We start from the raw sequence: 24,556 nt of genomic DNA, 5'->3' as shown, positions 1-24,556 counted from the left end.
ACACACAGACGTACACTCACAAAACACACATGTATACAGCCCTATAAAAAGTTGCAGTACATTACCTTCCCTCACAGAGCCGGGTACTGCGCTCTAAAGGGAGGCAGAGAGCACAGAAGACACTCTCCGCCCCTTTGCTTTCACTTTGCTCAGCAGTCTGACAGCTTTCAGTGCCAATGTACTATGTGGCTTGGGATCGGGCTCAACTGACAGCCTTTCTCTACCAGGACGCCATGGTACCCCGAATGAGAAAGAATGGAGTAGGAGTTGGACACAGTCCCAGACTAGGACAAAAAAATAGGCATGGGCATTTAAGACTGAGCAGCCCTTTTATTTATTTATTTTTCTTAAACCAAAATTACAAATAATGACAACTACTGGTTTCTTGATGTCTTTTAGTTATATTTACCCTGCTTAAGTAATTTATGACTGGACAATAAAAGACCAGCAACAGCCTGGTCAAGTAAACTCCTCCTGTCAGCTTGTCCCCTTCCAGTCTGAGGCATTCCTCTCTTACATGTTTTTTTGCTAGAGAATAAAACGGTGGATGTTGCATATTTTTATTTCAAATGATATTTGTGCAACGTTTTTTCAACACAAATTTTTGTGGATAAAATACACAAATTAATTTTAATGTACAAAAACACAATATAATACCCAATTGTTTTGATAAAATATAAAAGATGATGTTGCACATAGATACATGTAAATAGATAATAAACATGTCATGCTTTTAAACTGTGTCTGCCTGTGGAACGGCGCCAAACGGTACCTAAAAATCTCCATAGGCAACATTTTAAAAACCTTTACAAGTTACCAGTTTAGTTACACAGGAGGTCTGGTGATAGAATTTTTTGCTCTCACTTTGACGTTCATGGTGATACCTCTCAAGTTTAGTGCGATCGACATTTGCATATGCGTACAGGACCTATGTGCGTGTTTTCGCATTTACCTGTGAGCACGGGGAAAGGGGTGCTTTAAATTTTTTTTTTGCTATTTTTTTTTTATTTTTAACACTGAACAACATCCCTTGTAATAGCATGGGCCATGACAGGTTCTCTTTATGGAGAGATCTGGGGTCTATCAGACCCCAAATCTCTCCTCTGGTCATCAATGCATGCGATCAGACACAGATCAGTCTGATTGGTTACTTCACTGGCCGCTAACAGCTAGGTAAACAAAGAGCCAAAATCCTTGTATCTTCCGGTTTCTGATGTCACACAGTGGGAGGAACAATATCCGTTCCCCTCACTGTCTGCCTAGAGTTGGATGCCACTGGTCACATCCTTACCGGGCTCCCTGATCGTACGGGAGAGCCTGGAAAAGGCCTCAGTGGCAGGAGGGGGGTGGGATCCCCTTCCGAATCCTGTAAAGGTAATTCAACGGCCTGTTAGCCACCTGGATTATCATCTTCTGCAGAATCACTGGGGCTAAAGAATGTTATCTCGATCATTGCTGCAGAGATATCACCTTTCCCATCCGAGGATGTTCATAAAATGTACAGCGGATGGGAAGTGGTTAAGTGCAGGACACCTTGTTTGGGAGGGGGGGGGGGAGAGAGAGATCTCATCACAGTTACATTATTTGACAAGTAAAGAAGCACTTAACTGGGGTCTGTGGTGTCTGCGGCTGCAGTGACCCCTATCCCGACATGCGGCAATGGGGTCTCCTCTCCTGCACCTCCACTTCACAGTCAGTTGACCTCTTATCTCTGCCCCCCGGCCCTGATGACCATGCAATGAATTGAATAAACGGCCGGCTGGCCGGGAAGAGGCCAGGGGAGTAGAGCGGGCTCAAAGAGGAGCCCAGCTGCCTTGTCCATGCGGCCCTCGGCCCACTGGGCAGATGCCCAGTGCGCCCGATGGCCAGTTTGGGCCTAGTAAGAAAGATTGGGATAGGGAATTCCATAGGATGGGAGAGGCTTGGGAGAAGGTCTGGATGTTAACATGGGAGGAGGAGGCAAGGGAGCTAGAGAACAGGGGGTCTTGGGAGGAACAAAGAGAATGATTTGGTTGGTATTTTGAGACAAGGTTAGTGATGTAGCTCGGGGCAGAGTTGTGGATGGCTTTGTAAATTGCTGTTAGTATTTTAAATTGAATTAGTTGGGTGAGTTGGAGCCAATGGAGGGAATGGCAAAAAGGGGTAGCAGACACTGAACGATTGGTAAGGTGGATAAGTCTAGCATTCATGATGGACTGAAGGGGGGAAAGCCTATGTAAAAATAAGCCAATAAGGAGGGAGTTGCAGTAGTCGAGATGAGAGATAACCAGGGAGTGGACTGGTTATAGCTACTCCCAACTACTGCAACTCCATCCTCATTGGCTTACCTTACCTAGGCTGTTTTGAGGAACGTATGGATTTATGTATGGAGCAGTGTTCTATGCAATGAGGCGCCAGCTTTCCCTGGTCTGTCTTGAAGCAAATTCTGAGAAGTTGCTATGAGTTACTGCACGTTGCTCCATCTGCTGAATAATCTCAACAGTGTAAGACATAGTTATGTACTGTATCCCATAGAAGACCATCAGATCTTTTTGGCAGTAAACTGTAATTACACTTATAAAGTCCAATATACGATAATAGATTGAATCCAGTCAGTCTTATGATGCTAACCTAAGTATACAAAAGGCACCTGAGTCTAATCTTGTGAAGCTAGCCTGTTCTTACAAGTAAACCTGTTTATTCTTATTATGGAGCTAAGATCGTGCATTTAGATGATCAAGTATCATACTGAAGTGCCTTCGTGGTCAGTGCAGTCCATAGCAGTGTTCTTTTTATACCTGTCCTCAAGTCAAGTGTACACCCTGTTCCAAATTATTATGCAAATTCTATTTAAGTGTCACAAAGATTAAATATTTTGTTTTTCAGTTTAACTTTAACTCATGGATGGCATTGTGTGTCCGGGCTCTTTTGATCACTGAAAACAATCTCGGACACCTGTGATAATTAGATTGGCAGGTGAGCCCAATTTAAGGAAAAACTACTAAAGGATGGTGTTCCACATTATTAAGCAGAGCACCATTTTCAAGCAATATGGGGAAGAAAAAGGATCTCTCTGCTTCCAAAAAGAGTGAAATAGTTCAATGCTTTGGACGAGGTATGAAAACATTAGATATGTCACGAAAACCTAACCGTGATCATTGCACTATTAAGAGATTTGTGGCTGATTCAGAACACAGATGGGTTCGTGCAGATAAAGGCACATTGAGGAAGATTTCTGCCAGATCCATGCATCAGATCAAGAGAACAGCTGCTAAAATACTATTACATAGCAGCAAACAGATATTTGAAGCTGCTTGTGCCTCTGGAGTCCCACGGACATCAAGGTGTAAAGTCCTCCAGAGTCTTGCAACTGTGCATAAACCTTCTATTCGGCCACCACTAACCAATGCTCACAAGCAGAAACGGCTGCATTGGGCAGAAAAATACATGAAGACTAATTTTAACAGTCCTGTTCACTTGTGAGTGCCGTGCAACCCTGGATGGTCAAGATGGATGGAGTAGTGGATGGTTGGTGGACGGCCACCCTGTTCCAACAAGGCTGCGACGTCAGCAAGGCGGTGGTGGAGTCATGTTTTGGGCCGGAATCATGGGAACATAGCTAGTCGGCCCCTTTAGGGTCCCCGAAGGTGTAAAGATGACCTCTGCAAAGTATGTGGAGTTTATGACTGACCACTTTCTTCCCTGGTACAGAAGGAAGAACTATGCTTTCCGTAATAAAATCATCTTTATCCATGACAATGCACCATCCCATGCTGCAAAGAATACCTCTGCATCAATGGCTGCTATGGGTATAAAAGGAGAGAAAGTCATGGTGTGGCCCCCATCCTCCCCTGACCTCAATCCTATTGACAACCTTTGGAGCATCCTCAAGCAAAAGATCTATGAGGGTGGGAGTGGCAGTTTACATCCAAACAGCAGCTCTGGGAGGCTATTCTGACATCTTGCAAACAAATTCAAGCAGAAACTCTCCAAAAACCTCACAAGTTCAATGGATGCAAGACTTGTGAAGCTGCTATCAAATAAGGGGTCCTATGTTACAATGTAACGTGACCTGTTAAAATGTTTAAAAAGTTAAAATGTTGTTAAAACATTGATTGAAATAGCTTTTGATTTCAGTAAATATGCTGCAAACACAACAAATGACAATTTTCAGTTCTTCACAACCTATAAAGTGTTTTGAAACTTACTGTGCGTAATAATTTGGAACAGTGCATTGGAAGTTATTTATGTTGACTGTTATTTACATCAATTATTTAGGTAAATGAGAAAAAAATCATTTGCATAATAATTTGGAACAGGGTGTAAAGTGCATGTTTTGTAGGTCATCTCCCATCTACAGATCAAGCAATTACTGCCTTGGTAATGCTGTTTAGTTTCCTAAATAGAAAAAATAAACTACTGGAGACTCTTTAGGAGACATTTGTGAAACATGGGTCTATGGAATTAATGAAAAAACCTTTGGTTTTAGTAGAATAGACTTGCATAATGTGGGCTAAAAATAAATAAATAAGTATTCATATCCCCTTGAAATTTTCCACATTTTGTCATGTTTCAATAAAACATAAATGTATTTTATTAGGATTCTATGTGATAGACCAACACAAAGTGGTACATCATTGTGAAGTGGAAGGAAAATGATAAATGGTTTTCAAAAATGTTTACAAATGAATATCTGAAAAGTGTGGCATACATTTGTATTCATCCCTTTACTCTGATACCCCTAACTAAAATCTAGTAGAACCAATTGCCTTCAGAAGTCACCTAATTAGTACATAGAGTCCACCTGTGTGTAATTTAATCTCAGTATAAATGGTAGGTTTGCAGTTGTGCCATACTCTTTCCAAGACATGGCTGTCCTTCTGAACGGACAGGCTGGACAAGGACAGCATTAATCAGAGAAGCAGCCAAGAGGCCCATGGTAACTCTGGAGAAGCTGCAGAGATCCACAGCTCAGGTGGGAGAATCTGTCCACAGAAGAACTATTAGTCATGCACTCCACAAATCTGGCCTTTACGGAAGAGTGGCAAGAAGAAAGCTATTGTTGAAAGAAAGCCATAAGAAGTCCCATTTGCAGTTGGTAAAAAGCCATGTGGGGGACACAGCAAACATGTGGAAAAAGGTGCTCTGGTTAGATGAGACCAAAATTTAACTTTTTGGCCTAAAAGCAAAATGCTATGTGTGGCGGAAAACTACCACTGCACATCATCCTGAACACCATCCCCACCGTGAAACATGGTGGTGGCAGCATCATATTGTGGGAATGCTTTTCTTCAGCAGGGACAGGGAAAGCTGGACAGAGTTGATGGAAAATGGATGGAGCCAAACACAGGGAAATCTTAGAAGAAAACATGTTAGAGTCTGCAAAAGACTTGAGACTGGGGCAGACCTTCACCTTCCACCAGGACAACGACCCTAAACATAAAGCCAGAGCTACAATGGAATGGTTTAGATCAAAGCATATTCATGAGTTAGAATGGCCCAGTCAAAGTCCAGACCTAAATCCAATTGAGAATCTATGGCAAGACTTGAAAAAATTGCTGTTCCAGACGCTCTCCATCCAATCTGACAGAGCTTGAGCTATTTTGCAAAGAAAAAGGGACAAAAAGCTAACTCACTACATGTGCAAAGCTGGTAGAGACATCCCCAAAAAGACTTGCAGCTGTAATTGCAGCGAAAGGTGGTTCTACAAAGTATTCACTCGGGGGGCTGAATACAAATGCACTTTTCAGATATTTGTAAAATATTTTGAAAACCATCAAAATGTTTCCTTCCACTTCACAATTATGTGTTGGTCTATCACATAAAATCCCAATAAAATACATTTGTGGTTTTGGATGTAACATAACAAAATGTGGAAAATTTCAAGGGGTATGAATACTTTTTCAAGGCACTGTATGCACTATATAGTCAAACATTTGTGGGCATCTGACCATCACATCTACACTGTATGACCAAATTTAAGTAGAAACCCCTACACATTATTAAGGTTTCCAACGAATGATACTGTTAATGGTAAAACATATGTTTGGGTTTGTTTGAATTATATTCGCCCACAAAGAGCCCTCACCTCAACTCTGTTGAACATGTCTGGAATGAATAGGAATACTATGGGTTTGATTTATTAAAGCTGTAGAGTGCAAAATCTGGTGTAGCTCTGCATAGAAACCAGTCAGCTTCCAGTTTTTTTTTTCTTTCCAAAGCTTAATTGAACAAACTGAAGTTAGAAGCTGATTGGCTACCATGCACAACTGCATCAGATTTTGCCCAGTTTCTCCAATTTTAGTAAATCAACCCCCATGTCTTCTTGTCCAACATCAACACCTAATCTCACATCTCTTTTGGCTGAAGGGGCACAAATGTTCACAGAAACCCTAAAAACCCCAATAAGGGGCCAATACAACATTAATGCTCATGGTTTTGGAGTGGGATGTTCAAGAGGCTCACAGTATGAACTTTAGGAGTTTGCAAATGTTTAAAAATGTTGACACAGCTAAAAAATTTTTTAAAAAAGTTCAAAGCCTCAGAAAACCCTAACTTTGGTGAAAAGCTTATCACGTTTTGAAAGATCTGTGGCACATATTGGCCAATCAGATTGTCTGCTTAATAAATACTTTGTTTATTAAAGCCACATTCCTAATTTTCTACATTAAAATTAATGGATTTTATATATACGCCTTACATCTTTTCCCACAATCACATTTTCACTTGTAGCTTACCCGTTCTTCTTGCGAGGCAGTTGCATCCAGGTTATTTAGGGCATTTTCCACTCTAGCAAGCCTTCCAGATAGAGATAGTAGAAGGTTGACGATTTTCTCCAGATCCCCAATGAACATCCGAAACTTGTCAAACTCATTTGGTTTACAGACCTCTTTGACGATGACCTCAACCTCCTCGCCTAAAGCATTGTTACACTGGATATCCTCCAAGAGGGTTTCCCGAGCATCCCGCAGGACTTGCAGCTTCCTGCTTATACTGTCTATAAGTTCTTGCTGTGGAGGAAGACAGTTCAAGTCAGTTTAATAAATAAAGCTGTTATAGGATATGGACTTGATTATAGGTATAAACAAATCATGAAAATGTACAGACTTTCTATTTTACAATATGGCAATAAATGCATTAGTAATTACAATACCTCACTGAGGCAGAAAAAATGAAAAACTACAATTTCCTTATTCCTCTACCAATTCCACAATAAACCACCTGGCAGTACTGACTAATACTCAATAATAAAATAAAGCAACTCCTAGCAACAAGTAGAAGCACAGTACACAGTAGAAATGATATCTAACACATTAATATTGCTAATGTCCACTCACATCCTTCTGTAACTGGGTCTTGCAAATTCTGGCTAGCTTCCACACAGTACTTGAGTCGGGGAGCAACTGTGCCCTTATTGTGCCTGCTATATACCCCGTCCAACCTACCAAGTGGATGACCGGAGGAGTGAAATCATCACCGCTTCATTTGATGACAGAATGTCATTGCTGGAGGAGGACACACATGTTGCTAGACTAGGTACGTGCTGCTGTACCTGGGATTACAATAACTTCAGAGGGGAGATAACTGCAACAATCATGTTCACTGACACTGCTGCACCTATGATACCATAGTGGCATGTGTATTGTCATTGGTGGCTATGTTGTGTGCCACAGATGCTTGTGCATTGTTATAGCTACCCATGCATTGCTCCATTCTGTCATAGCTCACACAGTGTTTTATTTCCCAGCATAGTGTCAAAGCTGCCCATGTAGATCCAGAACTGCTCATGTATTACCTCAGCTGCCTTAACCCTTCTTATAAAGGCCGGCTAATAAACCAAAACTCCTGAAACACCAATATTTTGATCACATTGTCAATTTGTTATAGTGCAATATGTACCTGGCTCAATTAAACCCCTTTTGTATACATGTACTGTTCTAGCTGTGCTTGGCATGCTGCCACCCGCCTCTCTTCATATCACAGGATTTCAAAAGTTCCCAGGTATGACACGTGATTTATTTTAATTGCTTTGGCATGTGTACAGGCAGGTAAGACCGAGCCTGCTGCTAAGGAGCCACTTCATCTGAGTCCTCCCCAGGATCAGTAATGATTGTGACACATTCTAGCCTAATCAGACTGAGCAAATCCATTGTGGTCTCTGCAGGTGTATACAGGGAATTCCACAGGAGGAACAGTGTATGTGCTGGCTCCACTATGGATGATTTCATTAAATAAATAAATTATATATATATATATATATATATATATATATACACATATACACACACACATATATCTACACACATATCCACACACACACACTGCTAAAAAAAATAAAAAATAAAGCAACACTTTTTAATCAGAATATAGCATCAAGTCAATTAAACTCCTGGGATATTGTTCTGGTCAGTTAAGTAGCAGAGGGGGTTGTTAATCAGCTTCAGTAGCTTTGGCGTTAATTAAATTAATAACAGGTGCACAAGATGGTCAACAATGAGATGACCCCAAAACAGGAATGGTTTTACAGGTGGAGGCCACTGGCACTTTTTTCCCTACTCATCTTTTCTGACAGTTTTCACTAATTTTGCATTTGGAGAATGTTATGCTGCCTGTAACATCGTTCAGCATGACCGTTTTGGTGGTGGGACAGTGATGGTCTGGGGAGGCATATCCATGGAGGGATGCACAGACCTCTACAGGCTAGACAATGGCACCCTGACTGCCATTAGGTATTGGGATGAAATCCATGGACCCATTGTCAGACCCTATGCTGGTGCAATGGGTCCTGGGTTCCTCCTGGTGCACGACCATGCCCAGCCTCATGTGGCCCGAGTATGCAAGCAGTTCCTGGAGGATGAAGGAATTGATACCATTGCATGGTCCCTAAGCTCGCCTGACCTAAATTCAGTAGAACACCTCTGGGATATCGTGTTTCGGTCCATCCGACGCTGCCAGGTTGCACTTTAGACTATCCAGGAGTTCAGTGATACCCTGGTCCAGATCTTGGAGGAAATACCCCAGGACACCATCTGTCCTCTCATTAGGAGCATTCCCCGATAATGTCAGGCATTCATACAAGCACGTGGAGCCATAAGAACTACTGAGGACCATTTTAAGTTGCTGCAATGAAATTTCAGCAAAATGGATTAGCCTGCTGCATCATTTTTTCACTTTGATTTCGGGGTGTCTTTGAATTCAGTATACAGTATATATATCCAAGAATCAAGTACAGCAATTCACTTACCCCAGGGATACGTTGGGAGCTGTTAAGCTTGTGTGAAAATTCCCAAGAAATGTGAAGCATATTTGCAGAATATCAAAATCATTGGCACAATTTAAAGCCGAACTCCAGCAAAGAAAACAAAATTAATGGCAAAGCCAAAACGTTTTTTTTTTTTAAGTTCTGAAAATGAATATTAGGTCTCCTATGCTGTCACTATATTTCTTAGTGGAAAGGACTGTGCGAGGACCCAAAACATTGACTGTATGTCTGCATGTGAAAATTTCTTTCACAATAAGGAAGTGGTACAATTCATGTTGAGAGATTTCCTGCACATTCTGTTTCAGAGATACAAAAGGGAGTAAAAAGGAAATGCCTCTTTATACAGCTGTCTGTTGAACAGGCTTCCAAACTGGAAGATTCCTCCTCAACTTTTGTTCCTGTGATAACATTAAAATTTGGGATTTCCAATCACAGCAGTGGTCATCATGACACCTTACAGCATAGAGGGTGAATCTCTCCAGTGGGGACACAGACAACAACAAAAACATAACAGAAGGTTTAACACTCCCCAGTTCTATCCAAAACAGAAAAAACAGCCAAAATAAAATATAAAATCTGTAATAATCTGCAGCTACTTGCAGTTCTACATTTGCACCACTAGATGCCTTCAGTCCTCTGAGATGAATTACAACCAGCATCATTCAACCCACTTCCTCTGAGCCCAGCTTCATGCTGCTTGGGTTTAGAGTACTATTGAACTGCATAGAGCCTACATGTCACTGCATAAGTGCTATTCAGTCCAGCAGTAAGGACCACCCCGCTAGTTCAGCTCAGCTTACAGTGGCCGGGCCGTTCAAGTGGGCCAGAATGACTGGATAATGTATATGGAGGAATATTATCACACACTGGTCAATGAAAATGACTAAAACCCAGCACACAGGAGACTATGCCAACACCAGCAAAGGAGCATTAAGATGGTGTGTATCCTCCCTTTAGTTCTCCTTAAAATCTAAGCTGCATAAGTACTAATATATTGAGAATAGACAAGCAAGCAAAGCAGACTGTATGTCCTACTTTATTGCTGATGGCAAATTATGCTTTTCCACTATTTGCTAGATAGAAAGATGCCCATACACTGTCTGACTGTACAATCTTCTTTAGATCTACCATCAATTATACAATTATGTTTTTTTTTTCATTCAATCCAGCGAGCTGAACGAAAAAAAAACCCAAAAAACGGAAAACACCTTGTACTAATGTCAAAGAGAAGATCTCCCTCGCTGAGCTACTGTATTCTCACAGAGGGATTGGCCCCCCCCTGCCCTCAGCGCTCACAACCATTGGCTGGTTGATGCTGGTTTTTCGTGAGACCGACTTCTCTCAGTAAGGGGCTGTACTGTTGAACTGAGCTGCTGAACTGACCGTTTTTGGCCCGTGTGTACCCAACTTTATGTAGTACAAGACTCTGCCTTGTTTAATACTTATTGAACGGACTGCCTAGGGTGTGCCCTCCTATTATATATTTTTGTTAAATTTAAAAGAGATTGTACTCTACACAACTAAACATGATATCACCCCAGTGTAATTGCGCAAAATGGGTACCTGCTTTGACACTGCTGAATTCACATGTTGTTTAGAGGTAAAGCAGTTTGTGGTAGTTGGACACAACTCTGTCTGACTTGGATGAAGACTGATGTGTACAGCACCTGTGTGAATCCACCTCCCAGTGAGACTGTCAAAAGTGGCATGTAGTCATGCATCATGTATATTTTTTTGCTTAAGTGCATGCACACCAAGTCATGTTTAAGACTTGTAGGTATTAATTACCACTCACAGAAATTCACCTTCTCCTTTAGGAGAGAAGACTGAAGTCCATCCCTAGTTCATCTTAGGAGCGAGCAAAAGAGGGTGGCTACGTTCCTACATACACTGGGACCATTGAGAACCAATGTAGCCACCCTCTAACAGGAAGTCAGAGTACAGCAGAAAATAAAGAATTTGGAGGAAGGCTGAAAGCAACAGAAGGTACTTTTCTGAGTCAAGAATATATACTTGAATAGAATTTTTTTTTTTAAATGATAGTTTAGTGTCACTTAAACAGTTTTACCAACATATACTTTGCTAGGTGACTAGCTTCTATTCCTTTAGCACATCAACCCCACTGTGAATAATAAAGTACTTAATTTGTTGTTTTTTAAGACAACCGGTAACCTAGTCTCGTCTTTGAAAAAAGGTAGAGATTAAAAAGGAAGGCATACACATATCATTTATGAGTTCTGGGGTGTAAATGTAGAATTTTCCTTCAGTAAGTTCAGTGTGTGATACTGACATGAGTTGTGTGTTAACTAGATGCCAAGATGCCAGTGCCAAGATAAATATCTGTGAAAAGCAGTGTGCCATAAGCAACAAGATAGGTAAGCAACAGGTTTGTCCATAGAAAATATTAATGTTCAATGTGGTTAGCCAAATGTTTGCTTTTCTATTTTTGGATATGTGTGTCCATTAAACACTCTGCTCCTTTAAATAGTGCACAGATATGGAAAATGGTTACAAAGAACAATGAGATGGAAATGCTTTCTGTGGTGCTCCATTCCAGTAGTGTGTTTCCATCAAGCTGTTTCACTCCAGGCAGCCCATCTAATACTGAACACCATGTGTTAGATGAGCCACTCTGGCCAGTACTTTGTTCCTTGGATGATAACTAAGACAGAGCATGGGTTATGTATGAAGGAAGATGCAAAACAACCTAGATTTCATCTGTCTCTCTGGATGTGTTTTCCATGTTTTCTCTATTTTATTCAAGAACGAATACTATCTACAGCATAAGCATTTACAATTCTAGCCTAATAAAATACCAAATAGAACACAAGGCCCACAAGTGAATTGAAACACTGGCTGTATGTCATCTGATCTTAAAGCATCTCAATGGCATACTTTGTGTTTCTTACGTCTGTCCATACACAACAGTGTACTTCTCAACCCACCACCAGCTTCCATCTATACTGCAAAGTGATTTAAAAGCATAGTTCAAGCAAAAAACAGTTTTTCTTCCATCTTTGAATAGAGTGGGGAAGGGTTAAACCTTCTGTCAGGTTATTGTTTGCCATTTGGGGCTGTGTTAAATGTTAATGTGTCCTATAAACTGTACAACTCAATTGGAAGACAAACTGATTTTTTTTGGGGGGGGATAAACAAAAAAACTAAAATAATGTGATTGAATAAATGTGTACACCCTCTTTTAACTGGGGATGTAGCTGTGTGCAGAATTAAGCAATCATATTCAAAATCATGTTAAATAGGAGTCAGGAAAAGGGTACAAAAGAATTTCCAAGGCATTAGATATACCATGGAACAAAGTGAAGGCAGTCATCATCAAGTGGAGAAAATATGGCACAACAGTGACATTACCAAGAACTGGACATCCTCCAAATTTGATGAAAAGGTGAGAAGAAAACTGATCTGGGAGGCTGCCAAGAGGCCTACAGCTACATTAAAGGAGCTGCAGAAATATCTGGCAAGTACTGGCTGTGTGGTACATGTGACAACAATCTCCCGTATTCTTCATATGTCTGGACTATGGGGTAGAGTGGCAAGATGGAAACCTTTTATTACAAAGAAAAACAAACATTCAAGCCCGGCTAAATTTTGCAAACATACATCTGAAGTCTCCTAAAAGTATGTGGGAAAATGGGTTATGGTCTGATGAAACCAAGGTTGACCTTTTTGGCCAAAATTCCAAAAGGTATGTTTGGCGCAAAAACAACACTGCACATCACTAAAAGAACACTATACCCACAGTGAAGCATGGTGGTGGCAGCCTCATGCTTTGGGGATGTTTTTCTTCAGCTGGAAGTGGGGCCTTAGTGAAGGTAGAGGGTTTTATGAACAGTTCCAAATACCAGTCAATATTGGCACAAAACCTTCAGGCTTCTGCTAGAAAGCTGAACATGAAGAGGAACTTCATTTCTCAGCATGATAACAACCCAAAGAATACATCCAAATCAACAAAGGAATGGCTTCACCAGAAGAAGATTAAAGTTTTGGAATAACCCAGCCAGAGCCCAGACCTGAATCTGATCAAAAATCTATGGGGTGATTTGAAAAGGACTGTGCACAGGAGTGGGCAAATATTGCCAAGTCACGATGTGCCATGCTGATAGACTCATACCCAAAAAGACTGAGTGCTGTAATAAAATCAAAAGGTACTTCAACAAAGTATTAGTTTAAGGGTGTGCACACTTATGCAACCATATTATTTTAGTTTTTTATTTTTACTTCCCTCCACCTAAAATATTTCAGTTTGTTGTTCCAATTGGGTTGTACAGTTTATAGGTTACATTAAAGGTGGAAAAAGTTCTGAAATTATTTATCCTTGTCTCATTTTTTAACATCACAGAAACCTGACATTTTAACAGGGGTGTGTAGACTTTTCATATCCGCTGTAGATAAATGTATAAGAGCTTCAAACGCAACTAGCTGGTGTTATGTATCAATATTTCCAAAACTCCTCAAGTCCAAGCACTTCTGCAGCTACAAAATAATATAAGCCCTGATGAAGGTGGAGTATTTGAAATGCACAAACCCTATTATTCTACTGATTAAAAAAAGAAAACTCTAGACACAAGTGGAGTGGCACCCTTAGTGCTTCTTACATTATTCTAATGCGTTCAACAGAAATCACAGCAGGTAATTGCTGGCTGTGCAGAGAGCCGCGAATAGCTGTGGCAGCCGGTAACCTGTCATAGGCAAACACACCTAGCAGCTCAGAGATGCAGCAGGAATCAGAAGATTCCTGCCGTTACAATGCACTCCGATGTGAATGTAGCTTTATAAAACCCTATATCACCCACATAACTACCTAACACACTTACAGCCTGTTCACACTAGACTGCGGTGTGGGAAACCAGCATTCCGTGCGCGTTTCCTGCACCAAGTTTGAAATACAAGGCAATAGGGATCTGCAGCGTCAATGTTAACTTAATGACACCCCAAATGCAGGTTGCAAATGCAGTGCATTTGCCTGCACTGGATCGTATGGTACAGTAGTACTATGTGATCTGGTTACTGTGCGTTTGTTTAATGTAGTGCATGCACTTTGTTTGGAATGGTCCAATGTGATTTTAGCCCATTCAAATGCTGAAACTGCTTTACACCCTGATTGCATGTGAATAGCACAGCCTGTTCCTGTGTGATTCATGGTGTTAACTGGCCCTTAGGCTTTCATTCACATGAGCATGGAGATCAAACCAGGACAAAGGGCTGTGTCTGTGCAACTGTCGTGTCCCCATAGACTTGAATAGATTATAACTTTAATAACATCCCTAGGGTTGATTTTTCTTTTTAAACGCTTTCAACTAAATTTAGGCTGCACGGGTTTTTACCCAGGGGGTGCACCTTTATGTATCCCTGTTAGTGTACAGCAGCGGAATACTGGTAATTATATGGCCTCTGCTGTCATCTCTTCAAGATACCTATCTCAGAGGTCATGAGCTTTTCTCTGCCCCTTTCAGTGCACATCACAGCACTCAGCTCTTTATAGAAGGAACACAGCATAAGGGCTGGTTCGCACCAAATGTTTTCCATGTATTCCAACGGCCCTAGTTCACACCAGTGCAGTCAGTTCCAGTCGGTTTGTGATGCAGAAAAAAACAGTAGAACATGCTGAATTTTTTCTGTACTGTACTGGAACACAGCAATATGCATCAAAAACACACCGGATCAGAGTGTGGTGTGAAATGTAAGCAAAAACCTTAATGCTGCATGGATTGATGTGGTTCCTCCAAGGTCCACCCTGCATTCTCCCTTCTGTGATGATACTTACCTTTGCTTTCAATCCCTTCTACTAGCAGAAGGTAAACAGGCTGAAGTGCACTAGGCAACGATGTGCTTGAAAGTTTCAAAATGTAACAGAAGGTAGAATACAAAAGCATATTAGTTTGGGAAGTGGAAACTATGCTATTCAAATTTACATGACCACTGGTATAGTATAGTTCTGCAATAAGATAAAAAATGATTTGGGCTTTGCGCAGAAGGGCCCCTTAAGGATGAAAAAAACGGTTTTACAACTAGCCTTTCAGTATACAAGGGAAATAGATTGTAAGCTCTAGTGAGCAGGGCCCTCTGATTCCTCCTGTATTGAATTGTATTATAAATGTAATTTCTGCCCTCATGTTGTAAAGCGCTGCGCAAACTGTTGGCACTATATAAATCCTGTATAATAATAACATACATAAATAATCCAGGGTCATTTGAAATTTCAGGGCTTCCATACTGCTACACTATGGCTGATGCTGTGTAGCTACACCAATGAGCCCATTCTCTCATGTTTGGTGACATTTTCAAAATGATTGCTTTTATCGGCCCACCAAAGGCCTGTTGTTGGTGTTTTCCTATCCTTGTCTGTTTTATTAGTGTGTTGACCATGGCCTGACCTAGGGGGGTGCTGTTTGGGGTTGTGCACCCCCAGATTTTAGTTTTGCCCCAGCCAAAGCAAACAGCCCCCGCTCCTGCCTCCATCCGAGGACATTGTGCCCAGCCGCTAACTACTTCTTCCAGGAAAGTGACAAGGAAGGTGCACTGCATAGAGGCAGGGCCCCATTGAGAGCTCCAGGAGTTCTCGCCTCCTTGTAAAAGAAGACACAGAATACAGTGTGGAATTAAAGGAAATCTTCTCCCCTGATCATAGGAACTTTCTCTGCACACAGTCTGATTTACTGCCAGACTGATCGTGTATTTCCACCTACACTCTATACTGAACGATGGCTGCACACTGACAGTCAGCTCAGCAGTAAATAAAGCTGAGCTGAAATGTGCACTGATCGTTCATGCCTAATTGCCGGACCTGTCAGTATAGAGTGGATGTGGAGGTACACAATCAGCTGAACAGTATAGAGTGGATGAGGAGGTACACAATCAGCTGAGCAGTGTGGAGTGGATGTGGAGGTACACAATCAGCTGAGCAGTATAGAGTGGATGTGGAGGTACACAATCAGCTGAGCGGTATGGAGTGGATGTGGAGGTACACAATCAGCTGAGCAGTGTGGAGTGGATGTGGAGGTACACAATCAGCTGAGCAGTATAGAGTGGATGTGGAGGTACACAATCAGCTGAGCGGTATGGAGTGGATGTGGAGGTACACAATCAGCTGAGCAGTGTGGAGTGGATGTGGAGGTACACAATCAGCTGAGCAGTATAGAGTGGATGTGGAGGTACACAATCAGCTGAGCAGTATAGAGTGGATGTGGAGGTACACAATCAGCTGAGCGGTATAGAGTGGATGTGGAGGTACACAATCAGCTGAGCGGTATAGAGTGGATGTGGAGGTACACAATCAGCTGAGTGGTATAGAGTGGATGTGGAGGTACACAATCAGCTGAGCAGTGTGGAGTGGATGTGGAGGTACACAATCAGCTGAGCGGTATAGAGTGGATGTGGAGGTACACAATCAGCTGAGCAGTATAGAGTGGATGTGGAGGTACACAATCAGCTGAGCGGTATAGAGTGGATGTGGAAGTACACAATCAGCTGAGCGGTATGGAGTGGATGTGGAGGTACACAATCAGCTGAGCGGTATAGAGTGGATGTGGAGGTACACAATCAGCTGAGTAGTATAGAGTGGATGTGGAGGTACACAATCAGCTGAGCGGTATAAAGTGGATGTGGAGGTACACAATCAGCTGAGCAGTATATAGTGGATGTGGAGGTACACAATCAGCTGAGCGGTATAGAGTGGATGTGGAAGTACACAATCAGCTGAGCGGTATGGAGTGGATGTGGAGGTACACAATCAGCTGAGCGGTATAGAGTGGATGTGGAGGTACACAATCAGCTGAGCGGTATAGAGTGGATGTGGAGGTACACAATCAGCTGAGCGGTATAGAGTGGATGTGGAGGTACACCCATCAGCTGAGCGGTATAGAGTGGATGTGGAGGTACACAATCAGCTGAGCAGTGTGGAGTGGATGTGGAGGTACACAATCAGCTGAGCAATATAGAGTGGATGTGGAGGTACACAATCAGCTGAGCGGTATAGAGTGGATGTGGAGGTACACAATCAGCTGAGCGGTATAGAGTGGATGTGGAAGTACACAATCAGCTGAGCGGTATAGAGTGGATGTGGAGGTACACAATCAGCTGAGCGGTATAGAGTGGATGTGGAAGTACACAATCAGCTGAGCGGTATGGAGTGGATGTGGAGGTACACAATCAGCTGAGCGGTATAGAGTGGATGTGGAGGTACACAATCAGCTGAGCGGTATAGAGTGGATGTGGAGGTACACAATCAGCTGAGCGGTATAGAGTGGATGTGGAGGTACACAATCAGCTGAGCGGTATAGAGTGGATGTGGAGGTACACAATCAGCTGAACAGTAAATAAGGCTGTGCACACTGAAGGTTATTATTATACAGGATTTATATAGCGCCAACAATTTAGGCAGTGCTTTACAAAATGAAGGTACACATTACAGTTCCAATACAATTTGGTACAAGAGGAAACAGAGGGCCCTGTTCTATTATCAGGTGAGAAAATTTACTTTAATTTAACCCTTTACTTCTATGCAATTGTTTGGCTACTCTTAGGCAAGCCATACATTATGCAATTTTTATTTTCCTTCAAAATCAGTGCTCTGTGTCACCTACTACTGACCCCCTAAACTCTGCGTCACTTACACCTGACCCCTGAACTCTGTGTCACTTACTACTGACCTCTTCTCTACAAACTGCTGACCCTATCCTTTGCCCTGCTGACCCTCTGTACACTGCCCTGCTGACCACCCATCCTCTGCCCCACTGGCATTTTTTACTGTACCCCTCACATTAGACAGGCTAGATCCGGCCCTGGTGCTGACACCCATTTAGGGTATTATGGTATGGGCATATAGTAAGTTATGAATATACATGAATAATGGTATTCCATATTCCTATGCAGTGTGTTCATGTAGCTAATGTACATAATTTACTTACATATGAGATACTTTATACTGTGTCATTGGTTTTATTCTATTTTTTTCTTTGGGTTCAGAGACACAGCCGATTACCAATATTTGTCGATATCTGTGTCTCATTGTTTCACACGAGATTGCTTACAATGAAGAGACCATTAGGAGAATCTGTGCAAGTATGTGTATATATATACTTGTGTGAACATTTCAGTATCAGCTATGATTAGACGCTGATGGTAGCGTGAAATGCGTTCGCTGGAGTGCTATGTTCCCTCTTTTGTACACTGTTGAGTGTCTATTTTGAATATGTCCAAATAAAGGTGATTTAATTGGATGTGCGGCCGACTGTTTTTTCTTCTCTACCATGATAACTGTTATGAACAGGGACAGCACCTGCTAGTGTGCAGTGGAGGTGATACAGGTGGAGACCAGCCTTGAGCGGTGATTATCTTCAATCATTTACTCTTCACCAAAGGCAGATACTTTTGACCCAGGGTGTCTGGAAAACTCAGAATTTCATCATACTAAAAAAGCAAATGATCCCTCCATAATGGAAAGTTAAGCCAACATTTTGCTATTAATTAAAACTGAACCTTTGGAAACTTAAAAACACCTAATTTATCTAAAATTGGAGCCATGGAAAGTCTAGCTTGTGATCTGTATTAAAGTTAGAGCTTCATCTCTCATCTAGCTCAGTATATTTTTAGCAGAACACATAAAATGTGATCCCATAATTTAATAGAAATTTATTGCTACGGAATACCCAGTACTGAAACATGGATGTGACACGTATTATACTTAACATAAAAACTTGGAATAGTTTGGAAAGGAATATTAAGAAAGATGACAACATCTTGAAAATTTCTCCTCTTTGTGTGCCACAAATTAGGTTAAATATTTTAACTGGTATCAAAAATCTCCCGTGGCTTCAATAACAACACTTACAACATCTTCAGCATGTATGGTAGTTATTTTTTGTGTATGCCTTAAAGTTTGTTTCCAGGCAAAATCTACTTTTTCCTTTTACTAGTATATTTCTCCAAGTTACTTTTATAAGGCCATATGCACACTCCATTCTCTATGATGCCATTCCTTTTTAGTAGCAGAAAAACACAGGCCCTTTTGCATGCGCTCAATTGTCTGGTGTTAATGCATTCTATTGGCCAGAATATTAAATTTATTCTGGCCTTTACCATGTATTAATGCGTAAATGCCCATAAACACCTAGCGTTAACACACATTTACGAGCGTTTAGGAGCTTTTGAGCATTTTTATTGTCACAAACTCCGCTCCCGAACACTACTTTCATAGGATTTTTTCTCTGTTGCTAAACTCCTCTAAATGCCTATAGTGTACATAGATACATAGGATAGTATGGAAGGGTGTTTAGAGGGAGAGGAAAAAGGAAAAAAAAAAAACACGTCTGTAAAAGCAGCGTTTTTGAGCTCAAGTGTGCATGTGCCCTAAAACAGCTAGTGCTTTCTTCCTCTTACATCCCTACGTTCATACCACAGTGCCCTTTTTGCAGCACATCCTTTAGAGAGCTGACATTACTACAGAAGTGCTTCTCAATTCACATCAGCCTATTACTGCCACAAATCCACATAATTCAGTTGATTGGCATAGCCATACCAGAGTTTCATGTCTCCCACAAGCCTCCAATACAAACTAGTCCCCCCAAGGGATGTGTGCGCTATTAGTATTCTTGCCCAGCGCCCATGTTTATAGGCACTGCCTATACATGTACTTTAAAGCTGAATTCACAAATGTCTTTATATGCACTGCCTATACATGTAATTTAACATAGATTTCCAGACTCTGGTTTTGCAACAGACAGAAACAGAAAAGGTGTGTTGAAATACGTTATCTACAGTGTAATCTAGAGGTTTAATTTCTCAATGTTTGTCTCATAGGATGCAGAGCAGTGGCTCCAATCTGAAAAATAAAAGGCTAATCTGCTGCAGTGCATTGCTCACGAAGTGGTTATTTATTGGGAAGTTTGCCTTAAAGGTCCCTTTGTCCTAACATCCCAACATAGCTGTCTACTGTGAGAACTCATTTCAGGTCTGTAAACAATGAACTTTCTTTTTAGCCAACCTGAAAAACAGAAGTAGCTGAATACTTGAAAAAGAAGACTAGAGCTCCACCTGCTGGTTGGTTTGAAGGTAGATTTACAAAGGAATTTACAAGTGTAATCTTATGTCATATTTACGGTATATATGACTTTGGCTCCCCATATCTCTGAATCTACTGGTCACTTTAACATGTGGTTTTCACTGGAGGGTACCTATACTTTTTTTTCCATACCCAAATTCATACCACACACCCTTCCGGTATACCTGCTTCTGCAACACTTCATTTAAAGGTTTAAATTGTCCAGGTTTGTGATTTGTTGTCTCTAAAGACCCAATAAATCCAACATACAGGTCATCTTTAAGTAAGAGTTGCGAATTTCATTTACAACACACCTTTTGAAATAGTGCCCACAGTGTCCAGACAGGCTGGTGTTCTACAGCATTAAATGGCTATTGTAAGACACTGTTGAGTCAGAGTTAATTAGTTCTCCAATCAGCAGGGAACATGATTTTTACTGTTTGCAGAGGTATGGGTCTGATTTAGCAGGGGGAAATGTTGAACCTTTGCAGAAAGACCACTGGTTTCACACAAAAAAACAAGTGTTCCTCTCTGCAGCGTGATGGCAGCGGACAGACTTTTCTGCTTAAACCGTTTTCTAAGAAAAAAAAATGAACAGTAAATTATTGCATACCTTAGGCTCAATTCATTAAGCTAAAATCCCAGGATAAGGAATCTTTTTTTTTTTTTTTTTAAATAACAGTTCATTTTAGTGGAGTCCAATGAGGTTTGACAAATCCAGCCACATGGCTGAAAGCATGGTGTCTTAGGGCTCATTGACACATGTGGCAGTTCTTTCAGCTCTTAATCCAGATTGTTTTTCAGAGGCATTTAACTGGTGATCAGGAGGTGATATGTCCCCTTTTCACAGCCTGCTTTAACCCTCAAAACGCTGACCCACTACACCACAACTGCACACACTGTATTTGGTTGCCAAGCAGCCCAATCTATTTGAATAGGTCACGCTTGGCGGTTGCACTGCCTGACCAATGGTGCTTCATATCTGCTTGGGCATGGGTATAGGCCTGTGCAGTTGAATTGCTGCATGTAGGTGGGCAGCCGGGAAGGAGGGGGGGGGGGTGCTGAAACCGTGGGTCAACTGCCTGTGTTTACTGCACCCTGGACACCTGTGTGAACAAGCTCTTAGGGTTTAAAGTTTTGTGAATTGAGTCCCTTTTGCTAATACCTTCCTTCCCCTCTGTAAAAAGCAGAAGGGATCACTCAGGTCAGACAGAGATTTTCTGACATCAGATATGCTTGATATAACATCCCATAAGCGTTCCTATCGTCACTCAGATAAGGGCAAGCTTGGTCTGATAGGGCAAAAAAAAAGTTAATTACAGTTTTACATGTTTTTACAGTGTTAAATGTGTTCTTGCACTGTTTCTAGCAGTGCTCCTTTAGTTACGAAATTATGCCCGATACCACTAGTAAAACTTGGGGAAATACTATTCTATGCTGGCATTCTTTAGTTGGACTACTGTTCAGCTGTGTGTAGAAAGAGATCTTTATCAGTTGAATATTTGCACAGCTTTTCCCAATGTGTTCAGGGCTTTAAAAGCAACAGGCATCCATGTTCAAGCAGATTCATCTTTATTCAGATGAAAACAAACAGTGATGCAAAGGTGCTATGTTTCTTCATACACTGGTATTGGTCATGTGATTAAAGTTGGTAGATTCTCCCACTTTTTTCAGCAATAGCACTGCAATGGCCTTTTTCAATATCAACAGAACAGAAGCAGGTAAGGATATGCAGTAAGCTTTGCAGTGTATACAGTTTCAAAATACATGTTGTAGATTTCTAGACTATAAAAAGACAATTAGTTTTAAAATAAGAAGCTGTGGAAATCACTGAAAGATCATTCACACCAGGTGTGGTGGGACTGCGTTGAACTAACCATTCCAGCAAAGTTCCACCACACCTGCACTGCAAGACAAGGCAATTACCTTTTATCTGGTGTGGCTGGTTCACACCACCGCATTGTGGTGGTGGTGGAATTTGCTAAAAAAAAAAAAAAAAAGGAGTACAGCTGGCTGGACTAATTCCAGCGCAGTGCATTCACCAAACACTGGCTGACAGGTCAATACATTTTGTGTAACATAAAAAAGTGACTAGTTCAATGCACCGGGATTTGCGCACCTGCATTGCACTGATCACACTGATAACACAGTGGCTGCTGTGAATGGAGCCAAGGTATTCTTTCAAACATCATCATTATTATTATTATTATTATACAGGATTTATATAGCGCCAACAGTTTGCTCAGTGCTTTATAATATAAAGGGAGACAATACAGCAACAATACAGTTCAATACAAGAGGGATAGGAGGGCCTGATCCTGGGAGCTTACAATCTAGGAGATCATCTGTTCTGATCAGCAGGGGATCTGTGCACTAACCCCCTGCTGAACCGAAGCTGTCAGAATAGAGGTCGTTTCTTGTGTCATCTGTGTCCGTTCAGTTTTTTTCTCTAGCTTGTGATCGGAGGCAAACAGACACACGTTAGGTCTATAGGCAGGCGGATGTATACAGACGTACATCCAAATACATCCTATAATCTCGAATCTTTCATACTTAGTTCAAAACCTTTTCCTTTTCTTTTTGCACCTAGAAGTCCCCTTACACCTGCCCGCCCATAAACTAACACTGATCAGGGAGACCTGATCAGACCACTCATATGAAAGGACTCTATAGTCGATGACTGCTTTTGCTCACTTTGCATGCAATGTGCAGCTAAGGACCTGAAACCCTAAAAAAGTTATGTCTAATTCCACACCTACACAACTTCACAATGGCTGACTGTCACTGTTGTAATAAGTCAGCAGATTTCTTCTCCTGGTTCTCATCTCCTTCAAGATGCCAAGAAGGAAGACTGGTAACATAAAGGTTCCAAGTATGCGGACCCTACAAACATCTGTTTATTTTTTAAAGAAAAGTTCTGGATTTTTTAGACACTGCATTAGGGTTCAATATGTAGCCATGTAAATACAGCTCAACAGTGTTATTTAGTTGTGAACTGGAACTGATGTTGTCCCCATGATGACATGATCTGCTTATCCAACAACTTTCTGTAGGTTCATGAGAAGATAGGAAGATGGGTTTGGTTACCTTTTTTTCATATAAGTTGTGGTCCAGCTCTTCCTCAGAACTCTCCTCAATGGGCTGCTGCTCTTGCATATCTTTCATTTTAATGAGAAGCTCGGCTTTTGGTGCGGAGGTGCTGTAGTATGTAGAACTGGTCGTCAAAGAGATTGCTGCAGCCATATTCTGGTCTTCTTTTCTGTAGAATAACATAATACACCATTATAAAATGGATAATGGACAGGTATTATACCATTTCTGACTATTAAGTAATGATCAACTGTAACTGAGACAAACCAATTGGCTGTTATCTATTAAATTTCACTAAAAGGTGGAATCAAAAACCTACCCCTGCATTATTTCTGTGACAAACATCTGCTGAGATCCACAGAGGATATAGAGATGCTTTTAACAAATATGTGAACCAACAATCTTTTATGTTAGTTTTAGGAGTGGAGAAGAGTTGAAGCATTTCTAAATTCATTGTTAATTAAAATGATAAACGTTATGCTCACCTGCTCTGTGGAATGGTATTAAACAACAGCCCCTTCCTCCTCTTCTGGGGTCCACCGCTGGCACTCTCTGCTGCTCTTTTGTGTCTGCCACCATAGCAAGCCGCTTGCCATGAAGACAGACGCACAGGCTTGCTCCTGAGCCAGGCTGTGTGTGTCTATAGACACACACAGCCTGGCTCAGCCCCACTTTCCGCTTTCTGCTCACAGTATTTGACTGACAGCAACAGGATCCAATGGATCCCGCTGCTGCACAAACATCCTGTAAGAAGAGACAGAGAGAGGAGAGACTCACAGTGCTGGATCGATACAGGACTCAGGAAAATGTTAAGGGGGAAAATGGGGCACAAGTAGCAAATTGTTTAACTTTAAAGTGGAACTGCACTGCATCTGAGCACCACACACCAAAAATGCTATTTAATTAATTGTTAATATTCAGAGCAAACTCCCCCATCCGTCCATGTCTCCATGGTTTATTCTGCCAAGAAATCATTTTGAAAAACACCCCCTGGCATTTCTAGCAGTGGCCATCTTGAGTAAGGGCAGCTGATTCATGTAGCATTTACTTCCTGGAATTCATCTACCCTTAGCTTTGGCTGAGCTGATAATTTCCCTCCCCTCCTGAAGACTGCTGTGATATATGACATCATTTGCCTAGGCCTGGAAACCAGGAAGTAACTGAAGGAA

The 24,556-nt window shown here is 41.4% G+C and overlaps 1 protein-coding gene across 1 annotated transcript in view; it reads right to left on the bottom strand.

The window, feature by feature from the left end:
* Nucleotides 1–24,556, bottom strand: part of SHROOM2 (shroom family member 2) — a 229,110-nt gene that overhangs the window by 11,358 nt on the left and 193,196 nt on the right. Inside the window, exons 7-8 of the mRNA XM_089683832.1 lie at nt 23,385–23,556; nt 6,717–6,989 (exon numbers count right to left, since the gene is read on the bottom strand). Coding sequence (XP_089539958.1) covers nt 6,717–6,989; nt 23,385–23,556 — 445 coding nt within the window. The remainder of the gene's footprint in view (nt 1–6,716; nt 6,990–23,384; nt 23,557–24,556) is intronic.

The sequence above is a fragment of the Staurois parvus genome, unplaced genomic scaffold, assembly GCF_062004578.1.
Source record: "Staurois parvus isolate SC_StPar_1 unplaced genomic scaffold, SC_StPar_1.0 ptg000324l, whole genome shotgun sequence".
Lineage (NCBI taxonomy): Eukaryota > Metazoa > Chordata > Amphibia > Anura > Ranidae > Staurois > Staurois parvus.
The sequence above is the reverse complement of the archived record's forward strand: the minus strand, read 5'-3'. Positions and strand labels throughout refer to the sequence as shown.